Source organism: Halyomorpha halys, unplaced genomic scaffold, assembly GCF_000696795.3.
Source record: "Halyomorpha halys isolate HHAL.00 unplaced genomic scaffold, Hhal_1.1 Scaffold321.1, whole genome shotgun sequence".
NCBI classification, from domain to species: domain Eukaryota; kingdom Metazoa; phylum Arthropoda; class Insecta; order Hemiptera; family Pentatomidae; genus Halyomorpha; species Halyomorpha halys.
Genome location: NW_027115809.1, coordinates 295897 through 322989, shown reverse-complemented (window position 1 = coordinate 322989; position 27093 = coordinate 295897). Strand labels below are relative to the sequence as shown.

The following is a 27093-nucleotide window of genomic DNA, read 5'->3' as shown; positions in this document are numbered from 1 at the left end:
TATATATATATATATTTCTTAGTGTCACTATCAATGCTAAGCAGTAAATAATCAATGGGGGAAAGAAAATTCCACCAACAAGAAGAGATGTTTCTAATCTAAAACATATTAATTAAACTGATTACATTAAAACCTAATAAGCTAGAAACAACTGATTTACGAAAAAAAAAGACAAATTTCTCAACCTTTACTAAACCGTTACTATAATAAGAGAGGATTAAATAAATTCAAGATAAAAATTAAACAAAATCCAGACAGGCGGTCAACTAAATTCTTTTTAAAATAGAATAGATAATAATTTTATCATTATATGCAATGATAAAATATATAGTTATAGCAGTATAACTTTTAAAAAGTATATACCAGTAGCAATGCAATATTTCAATTTTAGAAGAAACATATGTTCTTGTTGGTGAAACACAAAATATTTAAAGAAAAACATACTTTGGCAAACAAAAACATTAATAGTTAAATAAATAAAAATGGCCAAAAGAGAGGCAATTTGAATTTAATATATGTTTCAAGTTGAAACTAATTTACTACATTAATTCATATTTTTATTAATTGCAAAGATAATAGCATTTGAGGATGATTTTCAACTGCAGGAATGGCCAATTTGGAATAGCATGGGCTACAAAAAAAACAAAATTGAGTTTTTATTTCATTCTTCTACTTTAAGTTGTCCATTGGTTATAAAACAATAATTAAGTAAGTATCAAGGCTTCCTCAGTTGTAGTGATACTGATCTTAAGATGATATGGTACTATATGTAATTTGATCAAAATGCTTCAATGTGCTAACACACAGAGGTGTAATCCCAAGGGGTATGGTAATATTACAATTAGTAGATCATATCGATAAATCGGGGTACTGAAGTCAGGCAATAGACTTGAGAGATTTTATTATATTAGACGTTTGAATATATATTTTGTCTGAAACACAAATCAGGACTTGGTATTATTGGCGATCACTACGGACGAGAATAAACCTGAGGAAAACCAGTATCTTTATAATAAGAGATTAAAAAAAGCACAAGCATAGAGCAAGAAAAAAAATTCCGAATAACAACCAAGTAAAACATTATGGATATGATCATGTTTATCTATACATATTGAGACTTTGTAAATTACGTATAGTAAACAAATCGTCCGCAGTTCAGTATCGTGTCTGTCTGAGGGAGCCTTAATAGTCAATTTCAAAATTCTGGCACATTTGAATTAAGTGGATGTATAAATAATTTCTTTCAAATAAAAAAAAAAAAAGTTGACAGTAATTTAAAATGTTTAAAATAAAAAAGATAAACAACTTAGATTCTGGCACCATTATTAAATTAGTAAAAATCAAGGTTTTGTCTACAGCTTACAATTGATAAAAAGGATTTAGTGACAAGCCTGTCTGGGTAAAAAGTGGTTGCCATAGAAAGCAGCTGTCGGTACAGAAATCAAATTGATAAATAAGGTGAAACATAAGGCGGCTTTGTGAACATAAAAAATAATTATGGGAGTTGGAGGTAATAAATATTTATAATCAAGGTTTATATTCATAAACTGAAAATTATTCTGAAAATCAAAGGATGGATTGCATGTGTGAAAGACACATTCTTAATATTATAAATGGTATCAGGATGAAAAAGTTCTAAAAAACTTAAAATATTTTTTAATTTAAATTTAAATAAACTCAGGAATAGAAGGGCTCTCTTTATATTCAAACACTGCAGGTTATATAACCAATCAACTAAAAAAATATTTTAACCAACAAAGCATAATTCAAAGGATTATGAAAGCCTTAATGACATAAATATGTATGTTAAAATATCTACAATGATTTTATTTACTATTGATAGAAATTATTATGGTTATAAAAATATACTTAATAGAAAATTATCTTTCATCTAAGATTCCTCTGAAATATTCAATGTTTCTTCAGAAAAGGTATGAATATTAAGTATAATTCAAGACATATTGAACTCCAAATATTTAATTAGAAACAACAAAAACTGTGTTAACATAATACAATATTTAACCCAAGAATACTAATGGTAATTGAAATGGTTATTACATCTCAACTAGCATTGTTTTTCTTTTTCCTTCCGATGGATTGTGGTAGAGTAAGAAAACCACTTCATTCAATACCTAATGTTGTAATGATAAGACCTTTGGCCCACCTAGGCTACCTTTTAAGTATACTTCCACTAAAAATAGTTTGTTGTTTCCATTAATGTTTAGGAAAAACTGATATTTTATTGTTGGTCAGTAGTATGTATAATCTAGTGGAGACATACCTGACAGATAGAACTGTCCACAAAAGATCATTTCACATCACCAGTAGGCAGTAAACAAAGTGGTTTCATACATTATATTCTAAAATCGTTATTAATTTTTAGTGTCATGCACCAGAAATCTATTGGAATATTTAACTCTCATTATAAAAGAATGATTCCCAATAATTCAATAATTAATTTATTATCTGCTCAAATAGTTCAAAGCCACACAACCATAAATTAGCAGATAAAACTTGTGATTAACATGCCAAAATGGCATACGACAATAAATGATCTGAAATAAATTAGCTCCTTATTTTTAACACAGGCTTAAATTTTTAACATCTTGCGAATTAATTATTGTAAATTACATTTTTATTTACATTACTACATTACATTATTCTTTATTTAATAGTAAATTAACATTTACTGTTGAATATAGTTTTTAATAGGTTTTTATTTTTATAATTCTAGACAATAACATATTTTCTGGTATATTTGTCCGTAAATGTGTAGTAAAACCAATTATTAACTTACCATTAGTATTTTAGGGTCAACATAGTGTTATTAATTGAACATAAATCTGAGTTATGGAGATTATTTTAATACTTATTAGAAGGAAAAAAAAAAAAAAAGTCGGAAAGATACTGAAACCAATCTTTTTTTTTTTTTTTTTTTATTTAACAGGTTGGCCAGACCTGTCAATAATGAATGAATCAAATTGCCTCTCTGATACCACTTAAAGAAGGCATGCTTTTACTCACATATCTCGGCCTGTAGCACGACCTAGGCCTAGTAGGCTGTGATGGGGGTGGATAGAAAGATGTGAGGGCTGTTGGAGGAGCCAGGACCTGGCGGGGAAAGTACGGGAACTGGGGAACCTGTACAGGAGGGTGTCGTGAGTTAGGATTGGGTGGAAAAGGAGGGACAGTGGGGGGTGTGCCACGCCTAGTATCGTGGTGCTTCAAATTTCTATTGGGAGCATCATAAGAGTTGTTGTTCAAATTGACCAGCTTCCTCCCTTCGTCCTGCTGATGGTGTTGTTTCCTCCGTGGTTGGTCTTCCTTTCCTTTGTACATTTTAAGGAGGGAAACCACAGGTGCTGACTCGCGAGGTCGCCTATGGTGGTTTTGAATTGGTTGTTCTCCCTCCTCCTTACTTATCACAGCCATACCACCTCCATTGTGACTACTGATCATACCATTCTCCAATCCACATTTTGGCTAACAGAAAATTCTATTTCTCAGTATATAAACTAACAATTATTTTGAATACTAACTTCGCATGCAAATATAACAAGTCTTCATGCATTGACAAAAAAATGAAAGAAAAGAGAGTTAAAGGTGTTATGACAAAAGAAAACTGATTATGAGAAAAAAAAAATTATACTTTGCCTAATAGTTTCCATTTATCGATATCATAATATCCATAATCGATTTAAAAAATACTTGTTCAACAAGAATATTATTAACAAAAATTTATTAATGTGAATAAAGTAAATATTAATACACCAAATATATGGAATGATCGATATTAACTCAGAACACTGATAAAACACATAATATTGCTCTAGTTTTGGCCTTAAATGGGCAGCAAATACTACCTAATTATAAAAAATACAAGTGGTTATTTATTCCAAAACAGCATTAAGTAATATTGTTACATATCAAGCTTAATAGAACAGAACTATTAATTTATTTTGAGTTATTTATAATGATTCAAAAAATAAATGAACTTTTTTGACTAAGAGGGTATTTAGAATAGACAAAGTGTATTTTAAATACCCTTAAGAATTTTAAAAGTAAACCTTAAGAGAGAAAAAAAAAAATAATTTTTTGGGGAGAAAATAACCATTCTGTTATTTCATCATTATCAGTTACTTTTGTTATATCATTATATATATTCTTAGGAAATAGTTAACATGTAAATAAATAAAAGGTAATACATAACTAAATATATATATATAACTAAAGAAATAAAAAACATTGTAATAGTTATTGTTAAAAATGGTCAAAGAAATTAACCTTCCAAAAATTTTAAAATTCATTCATGGTTAACAGAAAAATATACTGACATCAAATGGGACAAAATTTAATACAGATAGAATCTTCCTAATCCAGAGTACGAGGCTAACCATAATAGTAATAGTCTAAATAGGCTCATGCAGTCAATTTACCTTCTGACTGGTTAAAATTTTAATGCGGAATTCAACTTTGAATCCCATATCATTAATATTGTTCAAAAAACAAAGAGTTTTTTCCTATGAAGGTAATCATAGAGAATGACTCCCTCACCTTGGATACTTCCCCCTCTTACAATATGATGGGGTATAATGATACAATATGATATAACTATTATGATAGTTTCCCTATAACAGAATATTTTCCACAATGAAAATATATATTAAGGAAGAAGATTCTACGAGGGTGGTTTGAAAAGTTCTCAGAATCACCATTAGATGTCAGTGCTAGAGCAACAAGGTAACCACACAATCACAAATCCTTTGTGAGTAAACACGTGGCATGAGCGGTAATGACGACTCTTTGTTGTTGTTTTATGGGTAGTGATTTGTGACAATGGAAAAAACTGGGATTTGAGCAGTGATTAAGTACTTTGTAAAGAAAGGTATAAAAAGAAAAGGTATAATTATATATGAAAGCAAAGGAAATTCATGCCGACTTTCAAAACACACTGGAGGACTATGCTTCTTCATATTCAACTGTTACCAAGTGAACCAGCGAGTTTAAATTTGGTCAGGAGAGCTTAGATGATGATCTGTGTAGTGGACAGCCAAAAAGTGCTTCGATCCCAGAATTTATCACAAAAGTGCACTTATTTTTATAAAAAGGTCATGGAAGATCGTCAACTAAAAGTACACGAGATTGCTGAAGCTGTAGCAATGTTATCTGACCGGGTATATCACATTTTAAACAGAAGAATTGGGAATGAAAAAATTATTCGCAAGATGGGTGCCATGGCTTTTGACGTTGGACCTTAAATGCCCCAGATTCGAAATGTCTGAACAAAATCTGGCCTGTTTTCAGTGCAACCAACAAAATTTTTTGTGCTGCTTTGTGACTACAGATGAAACTTGGGTCTAATACTATACCCCAGAGACAAAACAGCAGTCAAAGCAGTGGAAACATGATGAGTTACCACCATCAAAGAAAGCAAAGACAGTACGTTCGGCCAGAAAGCTCATGGCCTCAGTTTTCTGGGATGCAAAAGGCATTATGCTGGTAGATTATCTTCCTACTGGCCAAACAATTATGGGGCAATACTACGTAAACCTCCTAGACAGCAAAAAATACGCAAAAAAGGTTATCTTTCATCAGGACAACGCCCACCCACACTTAAGTGCAACTGCCATGGGAAAACTTCATGAACTAAGGTACGAATTGTTGCCGCACTTTTCCTAGGTGGACGGAGATTTTCAACAACGGAAGAACTGACAGCCGAATTGGAGAGGTTATTTGCAGGCCTGGAGGAATCTCTTTTTCGAGATAGGATCAAGGCATTGGAACATTGCTGGACCTAATGCATTAATCTATAGGGAGACTATGTTGAAAAATAAAAGCAGTTCCATCGAGGTAAGACACTTCTTTCTAGTACATTCCGAGAACTTTTCAAACAAACATTGTACTATGGACATTTATTTTGATGGACTATACTATGAACCCTATGACATCAATTTTTACATTTTTCATGTGCTTTATACTTTTTTTTTTTTTTACTTCTTTATAGTTTATATTGGTTAACTTTGGGAGATTGATAAATTTCATCAACTATTTTCATAGTAGTATTAGCCATTCTATTTAATTTACTGGGTGTTGAAAATTTTGACTAATTTAATTTTAAAAAGAATCTTTATTTTCATAAAATCCTAAATGTTCTAGTTATAAACAAAAGGATGAAAAACAGTTCTAATTTTTTATTTTTTTTATGAACCAGGGTCTTATGAGGAAGCAGATTTGAAATTCTGATTCAGCAACTTGAAATGCATTCAAAACTTTGGAGAAAATAAAGAAAACAATTTATGATTTTTTCCCTGAAAATATACTTTCTGAACCTCCAGTGCCTTGACCTATTTTAATAACCAACTTTAATGACATAACAGATTAGCCAAAAATTGAATTTAATATACAAATTTTTAAGGAGTTTGATTGGTGTAATTTTGTAGAGAATGTTTATTTACGTAAAATACCAAATTTTATTAATATAAGTAAAAAAAATGATAAAAGTACTCTAGTGTAGAAAGTAAGCGATAGGAGCATACCTTGGAAAAAATTACTGAATTAAGTAATTAATTTCTAATAAATTGTAAGTTAATTCAGTAACCACATTTATTGATTTTTTGTATTACTCAATTAATAAACTTTAAGCTTAGTGAGGAGATTGAAAACAAATTTAATTTCTTAATTTTACAGAACTTTAAGAAAACAGTCCAAGGTAAGGGAAACTCTTCTGTATGCTTGTACTATTTCAAATGAGCAAGAGAGCCAAATAATGCCTGACTCTTTTATTAATGATGTTTTTTTGAGTTACATACATACAATGTTATCGTAATATTATTATTCAATAATAAATATACTATTGTTTAATAAATAGTTGAATATAGAAAATGAAATAACAAAAAAAATTGTTTGTTTTAACAAAAAAATTATAAAATACAATGTTATTTCAGCCCATGATTCAATTTGTAGGTCTATATTGATTTAAAAAAGCCTATTACACCATCTAATTCCTAATCTGGAAATTTGGTAGTCCCAAGAGCCTTTGGATTATTAAGATCCTACTGTACTTAGAGAGCCATTTAATGAAGAAATGATGCAATTATTATTTCTTTAGTCATATACCTATTTTAACAATTTAAAATAAGACAGGAATGCTTTCCAAATAGGTTTAATAAAAAACTAATCAGTGAACATGAATATAAAATCAAAGGAAAAATATTTCAACATTAAGCGGATCTTTAAAACATTTCTTATAACAACTCACCATTACCCTAAATCATCATCCAAAAATTATCACAGTAGTTTTAAACAGGCAGGACTTCAATGGAAAACAATAATAAAAAGAAGCGCCTTGTAAATGGTTAGGAAAAACTAATAGTTAATTGTTGTTGATGTATTTATTTACTCACTGCCTAAAGTAGTACAGTTTAGTGTTCATGTTCTGGATCTGCCGGTAGTCAAATCCTTGTTTGAGCATTACAGTTTCAACTTTTAAGACAATTTTGATAATTTTTTCAGGGATTGTGTTGTTGGTACCAGGGATCTAGTTTATTACATTCCGTTAACGTCTAGTGCTAAAGTATTCTCTTTTACAGACCAATATTAAGAAAATGACAAATCTGATTTTACCTGAAGTAGAAGAAAGTTGGGGAATAGTATAAAAACGATCAAATATCAATTTTATTAAATAAACCTACTACGTTCACTTACACATGCTAAAGTGCTTTCCAGAACACGCTTATGATGAAAAAATGGTTTGCTAAATTAATCTTACTCCCAAATGAAAAATCATAAATTTTTAAGTGTATAAGTAATTATGAAGTTAATAGAAATGGTGAGGAAGTTATACTGAATCATCTACAATTTTGTATTGCCACCTTTTCAATCTATATAGAATCCATTTCGGATCTTAGAAGACAATGTTGTTAAGAGTTGCTTAATTATACAAAGGCATATTCAAATTAAAAAACAGAACAAGTAAAAGTTGTCATGAAATTACCTTAAGCCATTAAAAATCTGTTATATTATTACAATAACAATTCATAGTGTAATGAGTTAGACACTGGCTATGAGTTCATTCAGTACCTCACATGTACTACTAGCACTGGCTGAGGAGGTGTGACTAACAAAAACTATTGAGGTTACTGGAAAGCTGAAGGATATTAGAAATTTAGATAAAATAAATAATATCAGAAGGAGTAGAAAGATATTACGAAATAAAAAAAAAATTCAATACTTAGGTAGTGAATTAAAAATAGTTGAAGAAACTCTGTCACCATTGGAAATACTAAAATATACTTTTTATTAAAACTAAAATTGATGTTTAAATATAATCATTTCAATTTGAGAGTAATTATTTAAACATCATTGCTCATTTCACAGAAATTAAAAACAATTATAAATTTTATGGAATTGATGAATGAACTAAGTTGTATACAAGAGATATTAAATGAAACATTGCATTTTGTTTAACCAATCGATGTTTTAATGATTTTGTCCCATATCATTCAAGAAGAAAAGAAGGTAATACATGCAATTTTTTTTTTTTTTTTTTTTGATTTAATTTAATAATATTGCTTCAAAACCCCTGGACCTATTAATTAATAATTTTACAGTACAATACACTTAAATGAAAACTGAGCATACAAAGATAGAAAACAGGGCAGAGGATTTTCTGTGAAAACTAAAACCTTCCTAATGGATTTGCTCACACTAATGGACATGTTATAGCTATTAACCACTTGTATTAAAAATTAAAATACAAATAAGTTAAACTGATTTTTTAGTCCAAATGTTTATGCCAGAATTTAAGGCATTCATCAGGCCTAAGAACAAAACAGGATAACAACTATTGAGTATAAAAAAAAGAAAATACGGAGTCCTATTTTGCGAGGAAAGACAAATCGTTCAATATAAAGGGCATCTGAAAGTGACAGTAGCGTTGGAATGAATGTATCACTCTTGAAGAAGAGTTTTTTGATGAATAAAGTGGAACTATATACAAATATCTTGTTAAAGATAAAGTTATTATTTTTAAAAGTCCAGAAATACCAACCACACAACTGTTAAACACGAGAAAAATTTTTTGAACTTAAATATTTAGGAAAGCATACCTGTTATTATAGAGGAAAAAAAAACAACAAATTTAAAAAATGTTTAAATTAACATTGATCTTACCTCCGTGGAGTAGACAAGAGCGGACTCGTAAGTCCTAGGGGAAGCGTATAACAAAGGTGGCACAGTTTGTGGCGCTGCCTCCTGAGGGTGGACTGCTGCTGGTTGGTAAAAAGCCAATTCAGGCGTCGGCTGTGGTGTAATATAATATTGAGGGATAACCAGGCTTCCATCGGCAACCATTACCTGGCTCGCTTCGTAACAGCCATCATATTGCTGAAAAATATGATAATATATATTTATATTATTTTGGACTAAAAAGTTGAAATAAGTAAACTATATAATATTGGGTGTTACACAGTTCAGTTAGTAAATCAAGATTCATAGTAAAAATCGGAACAATCTTTGTAGGATAGTAAAGGGTGTTTACAAGATTCAGTAAGATCCCACAAATATTTATCTTTATTCCCAAATCGCTGTTTTATAGGTCGTATGTTAATATAGAAAAATGAAATGACGTAAGCTGTTTGAAAATCCTCATAAATCGAATCAATATTATTAAGTTCTTTTAACTATTCTAATGCAATAAATGCAACAACTATAAATTTTGTATATAAATAAGAACCAATAAAAATAATGTTGATTTGGACTGAATCGCCTCCTAGTATGAATAATTTCAATGTATTCTTATCAGGAATTTATATTAGGGAAAGGCGATTTCATGATTGGCATAGGGTATGTCCAAGATGTACATATAGTCCGTAAAAATGGGATTATTAAGTCCATTACTTGATTCAAATAACATTATAAAAAATAATAAGAGGTGGCGATTATAATGATTTGATATGATCAATAAAACTTTGGATGTATATTGGCACAATAATCTAGTGTTCATTGTTGCTACCATTGTTGGCTAGCTAAAGCCACTTGTAAAAGTAATACTGAGATGATGCAGAATGGCATTAAAGAAAATATATCCATACTAGACTGATGTAAACTCTTCCTCCACTCATAGTTCAATAAATGTAATATTTTTTTTTTTTCTCTGGGTACCTGGAGCAACAATCAACTACTTCAGCTGATACATAATTAAATCTATTTTCGTCCACACATCTATATTTCAAAAACTTGCCCGATTAGGCTAAACTTGATATTTGGGCATTAGTGTAAAATGGACCAATCATTTTTTATTCTTTCAAATAATTTCACTTATGCAGGCAAACATTTCTCATTAGATACATCAGATTTCAACAACAGTATTGTCCCCTAGATTTCATTTTTTAACAATAAATCATTGACCTCAAAATATAGATAACTACATAATAGTAATCTGTATACACGGAAAAATTATAGTAAGAGCATTTTTCATAAAAGAAACTAAGAGGATAAAAACAAAAATAAATAAAAATATAAATAGTGAGTAAGTTATGTACTCATACCAGGCAATGTTTTTTCAACTAAGAAACTTATATTCTATTTCTTTCATAATAATAAATGTTTAGAAAATTCTCTGACTTTTCTGATGAGTTTGAAGAAAATTAAATAATTTCGCCAGAATAATGAAACTCCTTCACTTTTCCCAGTTTTCTTGGTCTATAGACACTTAGTACATATCAGAAAACAATGATTCCAATCTAATTGGCTTATAAAATCATAGAGTCCGTACAGACTAAGGTTTGAACAAAGAATTATTAATAAGTTTTAATATAAAATGTAATATAACCATAAAAACCAAAATTTTTGAACATTATTTAACATGGACTACTGATATTAATGAAATTTTACAACAGTGATCTAAAAGAAAGTCTTTAACTTCTTTTTTTAAAATTATAATATTAGAGTAAAACTACACTTTGTACTTGATATTTCTGAAATGTTAATTAAGAATATACTAATAAGAAAAAATGTTTGAGATCAGCTATTTGATCAACTTGTGTGTAATCAAGTGGCTTAACACTGCTTTTTAACATTTCCTATAAAATAAATCATAAACAATAAAATGAAAAAAAATTAATTTTAAAACAATGTTTCTTGGCTTTAAACTGAGGAGTGGACAATCCACAGCCCTTCTTGTACATTTTTCTGACCCTCAAGATCAATCAAAATTTAATGAAATACATTCATTTTATAATGACTTAAGTAGGTAAAAACCATGTATTAAAAAAGTTCATTATTTGTGGATCTATATATTAGAAAAAATTAACTGTCTAAAGTATTAGAAAAAATTAACTGTCAAACGTATTAGAAAAAATTAACTTTGATTTTAAAATAAAATTCCAGCGAATATATGAATATACAAATATTGAACAATACATGAATATACAGATATTGCTAGTTTAATTAGATCAAGAACTTATGTAAATAATAATAGCTCATTATATTACAATTTTCCACAATTATATTGTGTTAAATATATATATAAAATTTTATATGTGGCCCGTGGAGTTATGATATATTGCCAAAGCGACTCGCAAGATCATTTATGTTGGCTGTCCCTGCTTAAAATCATTGAAACATTGATGTAATTATAAAATTAAAATTTATTGATTATGCAGATAATTTAAACATTTAAATATAATGTTAGTTGTGAATTACATAACATTAAAAAGGGGGGTAACATTGTCTCTGAAACGTTTATGAGAATACATTTATGTATTAGGTAAAATGTATTTTTATTTTAAAATTTTTGACCTTAAAGCAATTATAATTAGTTAAAATTTCTTTCATTATTTGTCATTTCAAGAACAATTTGTGTTATCAATTACAAATGAAAGAAGCAAATTTAAATTTGTAATCTGGATTTAATACTTGCAATACATTCATTCAATTCCTAATGTTGAATAATGATTTTTAGTCAGAACAATCCAAAAGATGCAAATATTGAGCTCTACCTGCCATTGTTTAAAAATAAGAGCCTCCTGCCTGTTCCTAGAACCAATGTTTTCAATAACAAAATGTACCTGGAGCCTAATTGTACCTGGTACTTGGAACTTTGACCTGGGTTTCAGCCCAACAATAAACCTTACCTGAAGGGTACTTAATTTTAAGCTATTCCCTGTAATATACCTGTATATAAGTCCACTTAAATAATATTTTAGAAACCCCTATTTTCCTGAAATGGCACAAGTTTAAATGAAAAAACCAGAAATTCGACTGACAAATGTATAACATCAAAGATTTGCTAGATGATATCTAAAAAGATCAAAATATGAAACATCTACTTGATTAATACATAAGAAAAAAAATCAATTACAAAAGAAATAAAATCTCAGAGTACAAAATAATATAAAATAACTAGAGAAAAAAATCTGATGTAGTGCGGGCATCACTTTGCTTATTTTTCATTTTGATAACAAAACATATAAATAATTATATGTTTTAGTTAAAATTGCACTGAGGCTTCGGCAGACAGACATTTTTTCCATTGTTTGAATAAATCAATTTTTTGAATTTTTTTTAACAAACACATTTAAAAAATATATATATTGTAATATGCTCTTTTTGAGTAAATAATATATTTTTATGTATAAAGGGTTTATAATATGTTTTATTTTATGTATCATTTTAAGATTGTTAATTTGTTTTGTTTATCCAAAAAGCAAGCTAACCAAGTTTCATTGTTTATAATAACTTCGTGATTCATAACGAAACCAAGATGGCGGTACATTGAATCAAGGCCACGTTGAGCAGATTCAAATATCATAAAAACTATTTTAACTCATCCCCTCATAATTGAAAATACAGTAAATTAAAGGAAAAATAGAAATCAAGAAATAGTGCAAATGAATAATATTCAGAAAATAAATCATTTGCAAAAATCCCTAACTGTTGTGCAAAAATCGATGTTTATATGTAACCTCAAGGCAGGTTTTCATTTTGAGAAGAGGTCACTCGTGTCTGGGGTGCCGAAGAGAAATGTCTTCAGGAGAGCCTCATCAATTTCTGTCCAGCAAGAAGGAAGCCATTTTGGACGCCAGAACAATAGAAGAAAAGAAAACATCAAGGATCTCAAAAGGAAGACCGTGAGCTTGGTTAGTTTAGTTATAACTAAATTTTGAATACATTGTAAAATAGATATTAAGAGAAATTATTGTATCTGTATTCTGATTGTCTAGCAACAACACGCCCTGAGATTAAGAGTCTTTCTTTTATATAATAAAATTATATTATCCATTTAATATTAAAGTTCTTAATTTGAACCCAAAGTATCTTTTATATTTGAAGAAAGTTATAAAATTATCCAAATTCTTTTTATTTTTATTTTAAATAATTTTAAAATTATTACAATATGTAAAATCAATTTTATGAAGTGGCACACTTGAGGCTGGTCAATTTAATCGTAAAAGTTGCTGTCACATCCCAGGCATATACTGGCCTTAATGTAGTTTAGGTAAGACTTAACATTTTTTGGTAATACACGCACAACTATTTTTCGATACTTGGTTTGGGCTATGGAGACCTCAAAACATGTATTTCCATCGAAGACCCCAAAACATGTATTTCCATCGAAGACCCCAATTTGAAATTTTGCAAGTTAGCAATACTTTCCCTCACTACACATTCCATATGTAAGTAAAAGTAAAAACACTTGCCATAAAATTTTAAAAATAAAAAAGTAACAAAGTAATATCATTTAAAATATAACAAAAAAAAAACAAAAAACAATCTATAAACATTATATTAGAGAAAAATTTAGATAAATAGAAAATGTTTAACAAAACCAAAAGAGAAATGGAAACTAGCCATAACTGACATATTTGTAATTAACAAAATAAAAAAAGAGAAAAATAAAACTGAAAATTTCTTGAAGAACCTAAATTAAATTAATTTAAAAAAAAAAAAAAAAAATATACTGAAATATTAAAGTATTATTTAACTACTAAGGAATAAAAAAATAAATAACCAAACCTAACTTCAAAATAAATACAAAAGTGAGACATTGAAACTCAGATAAGTAGTTTTCTTATTTTAAGAATGTCCATAAAAAAATATAAAAACATAACATTTATTTTGGTGGCATGGTTCCTAAAAAGTGAGTAAAGCTATGAATTACTGCCTCACACGGTCAAAGCATCAAATATATCTGTATAAATATTTTTCTTTCAGTTATGTTGTAAAAATTGTTATTCTGCAATGTTTACTTACAGGAACATGATACTGGTACTGAGGGGCTTGGTAAAATAACTGTCCTTGAGGTGCATACGGAAAAGGGTATGCTGGTCCAGGACTGCTAGGAGTTACTGCTCCATATGATGCACCTATAAATAAAAACCAAATATTACTTTCTGATATCTCAAAGTAGAAAACTATTTAAAAAGACCTACAGCTAAGTTGACTGTATTTCAAATATTACAACTTTAAAGTAATTTTTTGAGATCATGCAACTCTTCAGAAAATGAAGAAACAGAGAGAAGATAAGTAAAGCGAAAGGCCATTAATGTTTTTGTATGAACAAAATACTAAAATGGTAACTAACCTGATTGAAAAACAGGTGAAGGCTCAACATGTGATGATGGAGGGACTGGTGTTGAAGGCTGAGGAAAAAATGCCATTCCATTGTGAAAAGTAAATGTAATACCATTATGACGGTACACTTGGGTGGGAGGTATGGGGCTACCTGCTGAGCAGTCATAACTGCTGCGGCCAAAGCTCTGCAACAAATAAGTTAATTTTTACATAGACATTTAATAAATAAAAAAATGAAAATGAAAACATTGAGATCAATTAAAATTAAAATCAAATAAATGTAACACAGTAGTCCAGGAGGTTTATTATATATTAGGTTGGTTTTTATGAAATGTCAAATTTATTATTTGTCAAAAACAAAAGCATAATGAAAACAAGAAGAGATATATTTGCATGTAAAAATCCGACATTTCATATGTACCAACCTAATACAAAGGTGAAATTGAATCCTGAATGTTCTTAATCACAAGATTGCAAGACTATTATAAAAATCAGAGATGAAAGAATCATTTTGAAATTGAATTTCACAAATTATTTTTAGTTAATTTTATGAACTCACAAACAACTCTCCATGGAAGTTTAAACAGTGACACTAAAATATAGCTTCATTTCTATAGATTTAAAAAATAGGACATCCTTAACTAATTTATTTTACTTTTTTGAAAGCAAATACAATATCACTTTCGCACTAGATCAGTTGGATTATAAACAACAAGAACAATGTTTTAAAGATATAAAATGAGACAAAAAATTATTGAAATAAAGCTGTAAATTATAACCTGTTTCTTAATTTTGGCAGGTTTTAGGATCTTGATTAAAATTAACTTAATATTTTCATATTTTTTACATTCAACAATAGTTTCTTGTTAAACAGTCATACCATCAATTAGAAAGAATTCAAACTAAAGGTAGTCCCTACATTACATCCTCCCATTTTAAGTTGTTATGAAGTTAAATTGCTAACCAATTTACACCAAGGACTGTTTTACATCAAGTTAATTCAGAGTTATACTGCAAAAAATTTAATTTTTTTTAATGAACGAAGCCTTTAAAAATCAATTAGAATTAAAAATATAGCCCGTGAAATTGGATGCATATTATATCAAAAATGTTAGATACACATTAAGGGCTAACCAATATGACTTTATGTATGAATACACATTTTTGTCAAGCAGGACTCAAGTTGAACAACTTTCAAAGGAACGGAACATGACTTAAGCATGTGGACTGCCAATATTGATTCTTGGTGATAATTTGTTCCTAATAATAGGTTCAAATTGTTTCTTTACACTGCTTGCAGCAGGATTCTCACCTATAACTTCTCTAAGCTTGAGTATGATTCTAGATCTTTAGATAAGTTAAAAGAATAGACTCACATAAAATTTAGGTATGTTTCTTAACATTCTGTAACTACCAATATATGATAGTAATTAATAATTAACTTTTGCCTGTGTTTCATTAATTTTTTCAAGCAGGAAATTTTCTAAATTATTAATTTATTAGAGAAATGGACCATAAGAAAGCAGACAAATATTGAATATACCTGTTTCTTTATAGCTGGCGCAATATTCAACCGCCGCTGTCCTAAAATAATGTTCTCAGCCTGAAATTGAAACTGAATTACTATATATGTATACATAGTTGACCGTAAAAATTGATATATAAGAAGATGGTCAGGGTTGCGGTCAAAAGTGAAACAAAAATAGTTTACAATTATTGTTATACAAACAAAATAGTTGTAAACTATTTTTGTTTCACTTTTGACCGCAACCCTGACCATCTTCTTATATATACTGAATTACTATAGATTTAAGCTTTAAAAAGATAAGACTAATACAATAGTTTTCTTACATCTTTTTGAAGCCGTTTTGCTTCATCTTCAGTTTCAAATGTTACAAAACCGTAACCTTTGGAAACTCCTGCACGGTCAGATATTATTTTTGTTCCAGTAACGTTTCCATAACTGGAGAATAGATGAACTAAATCTAATTCTGTTGTTGCAGGTGCAATTCCGCCCACAAACACTCTATTAGGAATTACAGTCCCATGTTTAGGGGCATTTAAATTATTACTGATACTCGGAGTTGGGTCATTATGATCCTTGTTTAATTCCTTGTCTTCATTCAAATTCTGAATCAACAATAAAATATTATACAATATAAAATTAATAACAAATTAAAAAGGCTAATCGTATCAGACTTACTTTTTGATTTTTTGATTGAGCCATATTAAAGCAGCAAGAGATTCACTCAATTCTGCCTTTTTCTAAATGTTCAAGTAATTCTACCAACAGTGTCACCTCAGATCAAAACTGTAACACACCAAATAATATCTTAAATAAACATTTTAACAGATAAAAAAAACTGGGAAAATTGATTCTATGAAGTGGCACTTCTAGTTAGTTGGAATGTTAGCATTCCATGAGTATAACCTTATATATCTGAAATATATAATTTCAACTTTTTAATAACTTTTCTTTCAAGGCCTGACGCTGTAACTGTAAAAATACCGGATAGCCAGAACTACGAAAGGTAAGAGAAGATCCAGAGATGATGGCAATAACCTGCTAAATAACTAAGGTCCGGAAAACTAATAAAGGCGAACTTTTTCTACAATTGTACTGTAGTAAAGAGCAATCTCTTGCTACACTGAAAAGCTCAATGGAGGTAGTGCTTGGCAAAGGGGTGGAAGTGCGGACTTGGATAGAGGACTATTACCGATCTTTGCTGGTGTTGCAACTAAGCAAGAAGATGTTCTAGCGAGCAAGACGTCTTTCAGAGATTTCTAAGCTTCAAGAAGAGTTCAAAACAAACTAATTTACTCCAATTCAGTAATAACGTATATCATGAGATATATAGGTATAAGGTAAGCCTTATAAAATACCACTTCATGAACTTGGGCACGAAGCAGCTCTCCACAAGATCGAATGCAGTGGACAATATTGTGAGCACACAATTATTGCAACAGGCAAATATTATTGAATCTAGAGGCAATATATACACAATGGATTTTCCACATATCATGCAGGAAGAGATAGACATTGCCTCAGACCTACAACAAGGCAGAGCACCAGAATTGGATGGAATTCCAAATATGGCTCTTGAAGTGGCTCTGAGGAAACGGCCGGATCTTTTCATCGATCTCTACAATTCTTGCTACATGAAAGCTCAATTCCAAAACCTTGGAAGACCCGTCAACTATCGACCAATTTGTTTATTGGATACTATAAGTAAGGCATTTGAGAAGATCCTTTACGTTAGGCTACAAGAGTTCACAGAGGGTGTAAATGGCCTCTCGGGGCTCAATGAGGATATCGTAAAGAGCAATTCACAATAGGATTAATAGCTGAGACCCCCTGTACAGCTGGAGCAGGGTGGAGGAGAGGTGCTAAGTGTTATGCAGCAATCATCACTCTAGATTTAAAGAATGCTTTTAAAACTGCAAGATGGACCTGTATATTAGTTGCCCTACAGACTATGGTGGTGTCAGTCTATCTCATGAGAGTTTTTACACATTACTTTAGAGATATAGTTCTGTTTTATCTTTCAGACATTGGCCAAAGGAGATACAAGGTGACTGGTGGTGTCCCAGGGCTCTGCATTAGGGCCTCTTCTGTGGAATGTCATGTACAACACAATTTTTAAGTTTAAAATGGAGGAGGGAGCCACAGTTATGGGATACGCAAATGATCTTGCAGTGGTAGTGGTGGTGAAGTACTTGAATGAAGTTAACCTCATCGCCAACCAGGCTGTTGCAACGGTTCGAGGCTGGCTGTCTTCAGTTGGCCTACAGGTTCCTGATCACAAAACTGAGGTTTTCCTAGTCACTAGCAGGAAGCAAACAGAGTTTATCACTGTCACGGTGGGTAGGCACGAAATTCATTCTCATAGCAGGAAGCAAACGGAGTTCATCATTGTCACGGTGCGTAGGCACGAAATTCATTCCCAGTCTTGCTTAAAATACCTAGGAGTCATGATTGATGCATGTATCCAGTTTAATGTTCACACGGAGTAAGTCAGCACCAAATCTAGAGCACCTTTTTGTCACGCCTTATGCCAAACGTTGAAGGTCCCACAGAAAATAGCCAAAGGCTTCTTGCTAATGTTTTTCTCTCCAATATGTTATATGCAGCTCCGATTTGGAAAGAAGCGATGGTTACCAAATTATACAAGAGACAGATAATTTCAGTTTATCGCAGAGTTTCTTTAAGGACAATGAGAGCTTTTTGAACTATTTTCTATGAGGTGGTATGCGAGATAGCCTGAATGCCGCCTGTGGAACTCCTTGTTGAAGAAGCAGGCACTATAGACGATGCTTTAACATTTCCAGAGAAGATGAGTCCATTGATCAGTGGCAACAGAGTTGGGAGGCTGCAGATTCCAGGAATTGGACTCGCAGGCTAATGTTGGTTTGCGGTATGGTTGCTGAGGTAGATTTATATATGGCCCAATTGTCGACAAGGATGCTTTAGAGTCTACCAGTACCGATTCAAACTGGAACAACACCACAGAATGCCTTGCATGTTAGATGGAGCACGTATTTTTCGCTTGCATTCGCTTTACGGAATAAAGAAGCGAAATAGGCTGGTTGTGTGGAGGAGGCATCACATCAGATAACTTAGTAAGCCACATGCTGCGATTAGACCAGCATTGGGAAACAGTGAAGAGATTCAGCAGTTGTCCAAAAGAGATTGAGAGCGGAAGAGAGGGCTAGAAGGTGTGACTAGCATGAAAACGTGAAAACCATGAGAAGAAAATGAGGTGGCACTCAGCCATTTCCCTCGATAAAGTAATGCCCCGGGGCAGTCCCGTGGAGAGGAATGAACAGGTGTGTGGGTGGTTTTAGTGAGTAAAAATCCTACACACGGATAGGTACGGGCTTACCTAGGTCTTTTGAAGATTTCCACTGAACATCATAAAAAAACAAAACAAAAAACACACCATTTTGTAATACTTGTTTATTTGGATTCTGGGGACCTCAAAACATGTATTTTCGTCAAAAACCAGAATTCAGAATTTTTGCAACTATCAATTGGTTTAAGTAAGGTTTACTGCATCCATGTGAAAATGATGACACTCATTTTCATTTGAAATTTTTCACTAAATTTGAAAAAGGAATTAATAAAATTAATTATCACAATTTTTATCAAATAAAAAATTATAAAAATACATCAGTACAATTTTTAAATTCCCGTTATTTTGTTAGCACAGAAAAACAAAAACAAATAGTACCTATAACTAACATAATTAGTATAAAAACCAAATATTCTGAGAAAAATCAATTATAAAAGTAAAAAATAATTAATTGAAACTAGAGTGGCTTTCAAGTAAAATTTAGACAAATATACTCTCTTAAATGTAAACTTCTATCAATTTGAAGTAAAAATAGCCAATTTAAAAAAAAAAAAAAAAAGGAACAGAATCATACTTATTCATTAAACTACTTATCCAACCAACCAATACAAATCAAGATTTATTTTTAAAAATGCTGGACAACCAAAGGTTTACCAAAGTTGAATTAGCTTCAGCATGAAGACCCTTAACTTTTGTTATTACAATGAGAAAACCAGCCTGTTTGTACATCTGCATAAACACCCATCTCATTAAATTCAATGCCATTTTATAACACATAACAAAAAAATTAAAAAAAAAAAAAAAAAAAAAAGAGTAACAAGTTTGAATTAATTATTAATAATTTTCACTGAAATTAATAATTCTTCCACAATGAAATAAATAATGGCCTATTATTCTAGACTATCTATGACTAAGACATTTGAATTTTGACTTTTTATTAATAAAATAAAATTAGTATTTATTTCATTATAGATGAATAAAAGTAATATCAAACGATACAAAGTTCAATAAATTTCAAATGTTCCAAAATAATTTATTGAAGAATTAAGGATGAAATAATGACAACATGGAGTGTATAACCTTAACAGTTGTCAAACATTTACAGTTTATGGGGTTAGCAGTGCAATACCTTGACTGAAGGCAATTAAATGATCAGTATCACCAGAATATGATAAATATATAAACAGCCTAGATAGTAAAAATAATACAAACTCAAAAAAACAATTCAACTTCCACAAATGGAAGTGAATGCTTTTTCCCTTCCTCTCCCCAAATTTCCAAAATTTGGACTACCAAAAGTAAGAAAATAGGTCATACACTTTTTGAGAGGAGAGGAAGGGGGGTTTGTATCTGAACTATCTTAAACCACTCACATTTTACAACTAAAATGCACTTAGGCCAACTTTTCCAGGCCTCCCATTATCAGGAATTAGTCAGGGCAAAGGTCTAACCACATTCCATTTATTATTCTCCATATCAAAACTCATAAAAAAATTATGCAAATTTTTAATTTTTTAAAAAGGTTTATAAACATATATCATTCGGAGTTATTGGAAAAATAACTGTATGCAAATAAAGTAGGAAAAATATTCCTATGCAAATAAGAGGTTAGCAAATCAAACTAGTTTAAATTATAAGTAATAGGTTATCACTTAATAGTTTCAAAGGGTTTTTTATTAGTACTTATTATTTTTTTAAACAAATCATAATATATTAAAAGTAGAGTTTTCAATTGTTAATGTTTACAAAGGTGAGAGGGAACAATGTGTGAATAATTAAAAACTAAGAAAATGTGGACACAATTGAATATGAAAATTTATTTTTAATGAGTTGACGTATGTCTATGAAATAAGTTAAGGTAAGAAAATAATAAGAATAGTTACTGTATAATTTTGACTAAATCTCAAAAAGTTATAAAATCCATATAAAATAGTTAACCAGCTATGTGCATCGTAAAATATATTTTTAAATTAATTTTGAAATTTTTTATTGAAAATCAATTTACATTATCTTATATTTAAAAAAAAAAGAAATGTTGATTGTGCATTATTTTTATCTTAGAAAAAGTATGGAACTGGAAAATGAGCATAAAAAAAAGATAAAAATATTTTTTTAATCTGTGGGAAAATAAATAAGTAATAAAAAAGAGTAATTTCTTCCACTAAAATATTTCAATTCCTAAATTCTAAAATCTTATAATTAACAAATTTCTAGAAATGTTGGCTCAATATAAATATTTTAATCACTATTTAAGTTTTTTCTTTGACCACACCCAGACTATCTTCTTTTCATTAATGACAAATTGTTTTTGTTTAAATCATTTTTGGGAGAGATACAAAAACAACCTTTCTTTATGTAGATTAAATACAATATTAAAGCTTCAAGTGGATCACAACTATAGAGAAGATATGTCAACTAATTTAGAAAATAGGTGAGGAATAGACAAAGGACTAAGTGAGAGGATGAATCTGAGGGCTATCAACAATTTTTTTTTTTTTTTTATAAATAAAGAATACAAATCAAACCAAATAACTTTTATTTATTTTCATCCCATATCTCTTGGTCAGAAAGCCCATAAGTTTTAATTTAACATCTAGAAATCAAAATTTTGTGAATTTCTTTTGGTAAGTATCATGAGAACTATTACTCCTTAGAAGATAATTATCAAAACCTACTTTCTAGCACATTAAACTAACTTTAATTTAATTGCAAATATAAATCTGTATGTCTACTGATTTCTGCGTATAGATTTCCCTATAAACTCACCAACTATTGATTTTTCATTAGATTTTTTATGAAATGTTACTTTTAAAAAAATTGTATCTCGGAAACTATAGGATGTAAAGAGCACTATTAGGGTTTATATTTTAGCAAATTTACTCGAGTTTAAATGTTTTTTTAGGTTTTTTAGTTTGTAGGTAGTTTTAAAGATATGGAGCTCCAAATGAATTTTTTTCCTTTTTATTCTAATCACAGTTTAGTTTATAAATGTATATAACAAGTAGAAGTAGAGTAAGGCTTTTGCTAAACATGAATATAATCAAGTACATAATAACAATAATAAAACTTTTTGATCAAAGAGGCTTAGTTAGTATGTCAGCATCCACACCAAACCCGGAAGTTTTCTCTTGAACCAAAAATGACCAGGTGCCCTCTGAAAAGGTTGGTTGGGGTTAGGTGTCAGTAATTCAGTATCTCACCTCTTAGGTTATCAAAGGGCTAAGATTTTCTATATTCCCTCTATGAAAAGAATCACGTTTCAGTTAAAAGCTCGTTGAATCAAGTAAAAAATTCATAGTTAGACTTTATCCAGGCTGGAGGTACAGGCTCTTGACTTTAACCACCATAGTGGTTAGAATAGGTAAGATATACATAATATAAGATATAGACAACCCTCCTATATGTTAGAAAAGACTAGGGTAAGGAGTAAATAAAAAAAAAGTACTTACTAACCAAATACTGCACCCAAGAACATTCATGGGCTGTAGCGATCCAGATTTGAGAAGATACATAAATAATTTATAATTAATATGAAATATGTGTGGTCAGAAATGACTAGGTAAAGGGAGAAACAAAAATGCTTGAGAATTGTAGCATACAAGTAAATCGAATAGAGAACATTCTGCACACCATAGAAACATAAAGGCTGAAGTGGTTTGGGCATTTGATGAAGACAGCTGAAGGAAGATGAATAAAAGAATTTTGGAATGAAACCATACCTAAAAGATCATCAAAATTGAACAGACACAGAACTAAATTTGATCCTTGATGTCTAAAACATAAAATACGAAGGAAAATTTTTGATTCTAGAAAATTTTTGGGGCATAAATTTAATTCAATTCCTGTATGAACACCAAGCTTCCCAACCATCAATAGCGAGTCAAAGTATGGTTACAGACAGTAATATGATTAATATCAATTTGACCCATAACAATCAAGTAATAATTTTTAAGATATTAATATAGAAGATATTCATAAAAAATACTCTTTCAGTAATCTGTAATAAAATATTAAAAAATAAATTCTATAAAACATTAAAAACCAAATTGTGAGTGGCATACCAATCAATCTAATAGACAATATCAGAAAAAAATAATAAAGGAACGTCAGGACAAGATTAAAATATTGAGATAATTTGTAATAAGAACCTATGAAAGTAATAAATAAAGATTTAACTAATAAAGCCATTAACAAAGCACAAGAAACATATGAAATAAAATAAACCAGAAGATGGTCTTACTAACAATCAAGAGTAACAACACATAGCATCAACTATTCATTTAATGCTACATTTTAAGAAGAGACGGAAAAAAAATTACAACAGAAATGAGAAATTTCAAAAATATTAAATGTAATAACAGAAAAAATGATGTAAGATTAACACAGGTGTAAAGAATAAAATATTGTGGAATTAATAATAATGACATATGACATGATAAGTGGTATAGATATGAACAACACTACCAAAGAATATAATAAATTGTAAAAGTAATGAGTAATGATATAATTAAGTTAGGAATATTGGACAATAAAGTAATAATGATCATATTTTTGGAGTTATTTCTTGACTATTTGAACCACCTTCTTCGATTTCAATAAGATCAACTATTAAATGTATAATGTGAACTAGAAACATTTAATATATGAACTATTAATCACATTAGTCAATATAAAAAAAGCAAATAAATAAATTTTGACAAATGTCATTACTTTGAGATTAGCTTTGAGACAAGATTACACTTAACATGAAACCTACTATAACCAACAAAATGATGGTTACAATTCACAAAACATCATATTGACAGCCCTTTGTTTTGAATGCATTCACAAAGTTTTTAAGTGAAAGACGTTAATATTCAAATACTAAATAGTAATTTTCAAAAAGATAAGAACAAGATTAAACAAGAAAGTCAGATCATAAAAGACCCTAAAACAAGCGCAACTTAAAAAATGTGGAAAAAGAGAATTGAATAACTTTAAAATTAAGTATAATAAAAACATGATTTTCAACTATGTATCAGTGATTCTCAAATTAAATATAAACTAATTAAAGAGTATATGTAATGTTCCAACAAAAGATAAGTAATTAACTTTAAAGTTAAAAAAAAAAAAATCTAAAGTAACATTTTACATTTCAAGAGTTTTAAGTTTAAAGAACCAAATATAGATATTCTAGGTAAATTATTCATACATAAATGTTACCAGTATATAATATATCTAGTTAATGATAATGGTAAATTAAAATACTTACTTCTAAAATACCTTCAGTTTAAACAGTTCTTACAATTCATTTTCACTTATTTCGGTTAAGAAAAAATGACCTAAATAATATGGCGGCAGACAAATGAACATCTATTATTACAGATAACTAAGCGTAACAGAGATCATTAAAAAAATTAAGTGACAACAAAACAAATCTACGGAAACTAGTTTAAATAAGAGGCGCGGACACACAAAAATAAAAATAAATGCATAAGTAGAAAATATAACAACGACTAAAGAAAATAAAAAAAACACAACACACACTCTAACGTCAGGCTTAAGCACCTAACAGATTTTTTTTGGTGGGCATCTTGATATCACAAAGGACTCATGAATTTAAAAATTTGTCATCATTTCCACTTTAGATTTTTATATTTTTACACTTAAAATTTGATTCTCATCATTACATTCTACAACTAAATTAAAACATAAGTAATAAATTCCATGACATTAACTCAACTCAAGTTCTTATTTAGGCGCCAAGTAGACAAGTAACCAAAATGGGGAACTTCTGTAATCCAACTAGAAAACTGAGGTTTTAGATGTTTAATCAATTCATTAAGGAAAATATTTAGCTACAAGATTTTTCAAGTTTCTATTTTTGCGTAATATAATATAAATATAAAACTATTTTAATGAGTATAAAGATCGTACTAATCCGTCAGGGGAGTATCCCCCCCCTCTTTCCAAAATGTCAAGATTCACTAAATGCTAGCTAAAACTAACTTATATAAAAATTTCAAATAGTTTAAAATAAAATAATATACGCAAAATAATTAAACTAAACATTAATATATTTATATAAAATACTTAAATATATATATGTACAACATACCTGAAAGCAATGAAAGCAAGCAAGCGTGTGAACTCCTCAAGTTCCTACGGACTACTCAGTCAAAAATTTGAACATGTGCCTACAACCCCCACCCCCGACTTGGGACAAAGGGAGGTCTCTCCTGGAAAATTGGGAAAATGGCTGGTTAAAAATGGAATTTGAGTAACTTTTTGTGCGCTTTTGCCTGTTAAAACTTTTCAGGTAATACTAAAACATCAGGAAAAATATTATTAATAAAAATAAATTATAAATTATTTCTATTTTATCAATTAAATATATATATATATATTTGGTGCTGGATATTTCTGTGTTCCAAGGTTGGAAACCACGTTTTAGTGGATACATAAGGCCCTAAATGAGTAAGGCACAATCCTATCTCCGAGTTCGAGTTCGGCTATACCAGATTATTAATTCTTTTTTTTATATTAGCCAGGATCGACTCTGGAACAAGGAGGGCCTCTCCAGACTCTGGAGGACCTCCAAAGTGGATAACCTTAATTAATTCTGGGAGAGGAGACCGGTCGGCGGATCATGATCCTAATCAAATCATATCCTTCTACAACTATTGGTCTTAATAATAAAAGAGCCTATTGGAAAAAAGTTAGTTATTGTACCCCAATTTTTGATTACTTTAATGAAAACTATGTATAATTACAAGTCAAAATTGATGAGTATGCCAACTATAGTTAGGGTAAGGAAATAAAAATTGGCAGCTATATCAAAACACTTTAAAAAAATTTTTCTTTTGGACTTCTACATCTTTAAACCTACCTACAACACTACAACCTAATAGAACATCATTTAAAGTAGAGTAAATTTGCTGTATTGTATGTTGAGTATGAGCCCCAATAGAGCCATTTGTGTTAAACAGTTCCTGAGATACAATATTTTAAAAAACCACATTTCATAACAAAATAACTAAAAATTAGTTGTTTTTATAATTAACTATATCTCAGGAACCATTACAAGCATAGGTGTCTGCAAGCATCAAAATATATCTAGTTTAACGTACTATAATGTAGTTTATTGCACTTATCTTCATAGGAGTAGTATTTTTCATAATTGCTAACATAATCTAGTCGTTTGGACCATATTTTATAAAAATTACTGCTCCGACAAAGATACGTGTAATAAACATTTTTGCAGTACGTTAAATTAGCTTTATTTTGATTGCCGGCAGACATCTCTACTCTAAATTGGTTCCTGAGATATATTTTTCATAAATCAAAATTTTTGCCCGAACAACTAGAAATCAACATTTTATGTATTTATTTCGTCAAATATCTTATAAATTACTACTCCTACGAAGATAAATCTCATGGACTACATGATGGCAAGTTAAACCAGCTTTAATTTGAGTGTTAATAGACATCTGCACGTCAAATGGTTCCAGAGATAGACGTAGATATCCCTAAATAAATTCACTGATTACTTCTTTTTCAGTACATTTTTCATGAAATTAAATTTTTAGACAAATATATATGGGGAACTATTGAACTAAATAGTTCTATTAGATTTACTTTACTTTAAATTATGTTTTAAAAAATTTCTTGTGTTGTGGGTATTTTT

At 29.8% G+C, this 27093-nt stretch overlaps 1 protein-coding gene across 4 annotated transcripts in view; it reads right to left on the bottom strand.

Annotated features, from left to right (window-relative positions):
- LOC106681241 (uncharacterized) overlaps nucleotides 1-24983 on the bottom strand; it is a 29272-nt gene extending 4289 nt beyond the window's left edge. Inside the window, exons 1-8 of one of the 4 annotated variants that reach the window (XM_014421461.2) lie at nucleotides 24679-24983; nucleotides 16778-16885; nucleotides 16426-16704; nucleotides 16118-16189; nucleotides 14585-14759; nucleotides 14254-14366; nucleotides 9172-9384; nucleotides 3025-3483 (exon numbers count right to left, since the gene is read on the bottom strand). In XM_014421461.2, the coding sequence (XP_014276947.1) occupies nucleotides 3025-3483; nucleotides 9172-9384; nucleotides 14254-14366; nucleotides 14585-14759; nucleotides 16118-16189; nucleotides 16426-16704; nucleotides 16778-16801 (1335 nt within the window). In that variant the 5' untranslated portion in view covers nucleotides 16802-16885; nucleotides 24679-24983. Of the gene's footprint in view, nucleotides 1-3024; nucleotides 3484-9171; nucleotides 9385-14253; nucleotides 14367-14584; nucleotides 14760-16117; nucleotides 16190-16425; nucleotides 16705-16777; nucleotides 16886-20556; nucleotides 20716-20800; nucleotides 20829-24678 lie in introns of those variants that run through there. The other 3 variants (XM_014421465.2, XM_014421463.3, XM_014421462.3) reach the window with 3 other exon arrangements.
- Between the last annotated feature and the right edge of the window lie 2110 nt (nucleotides 24984-27093).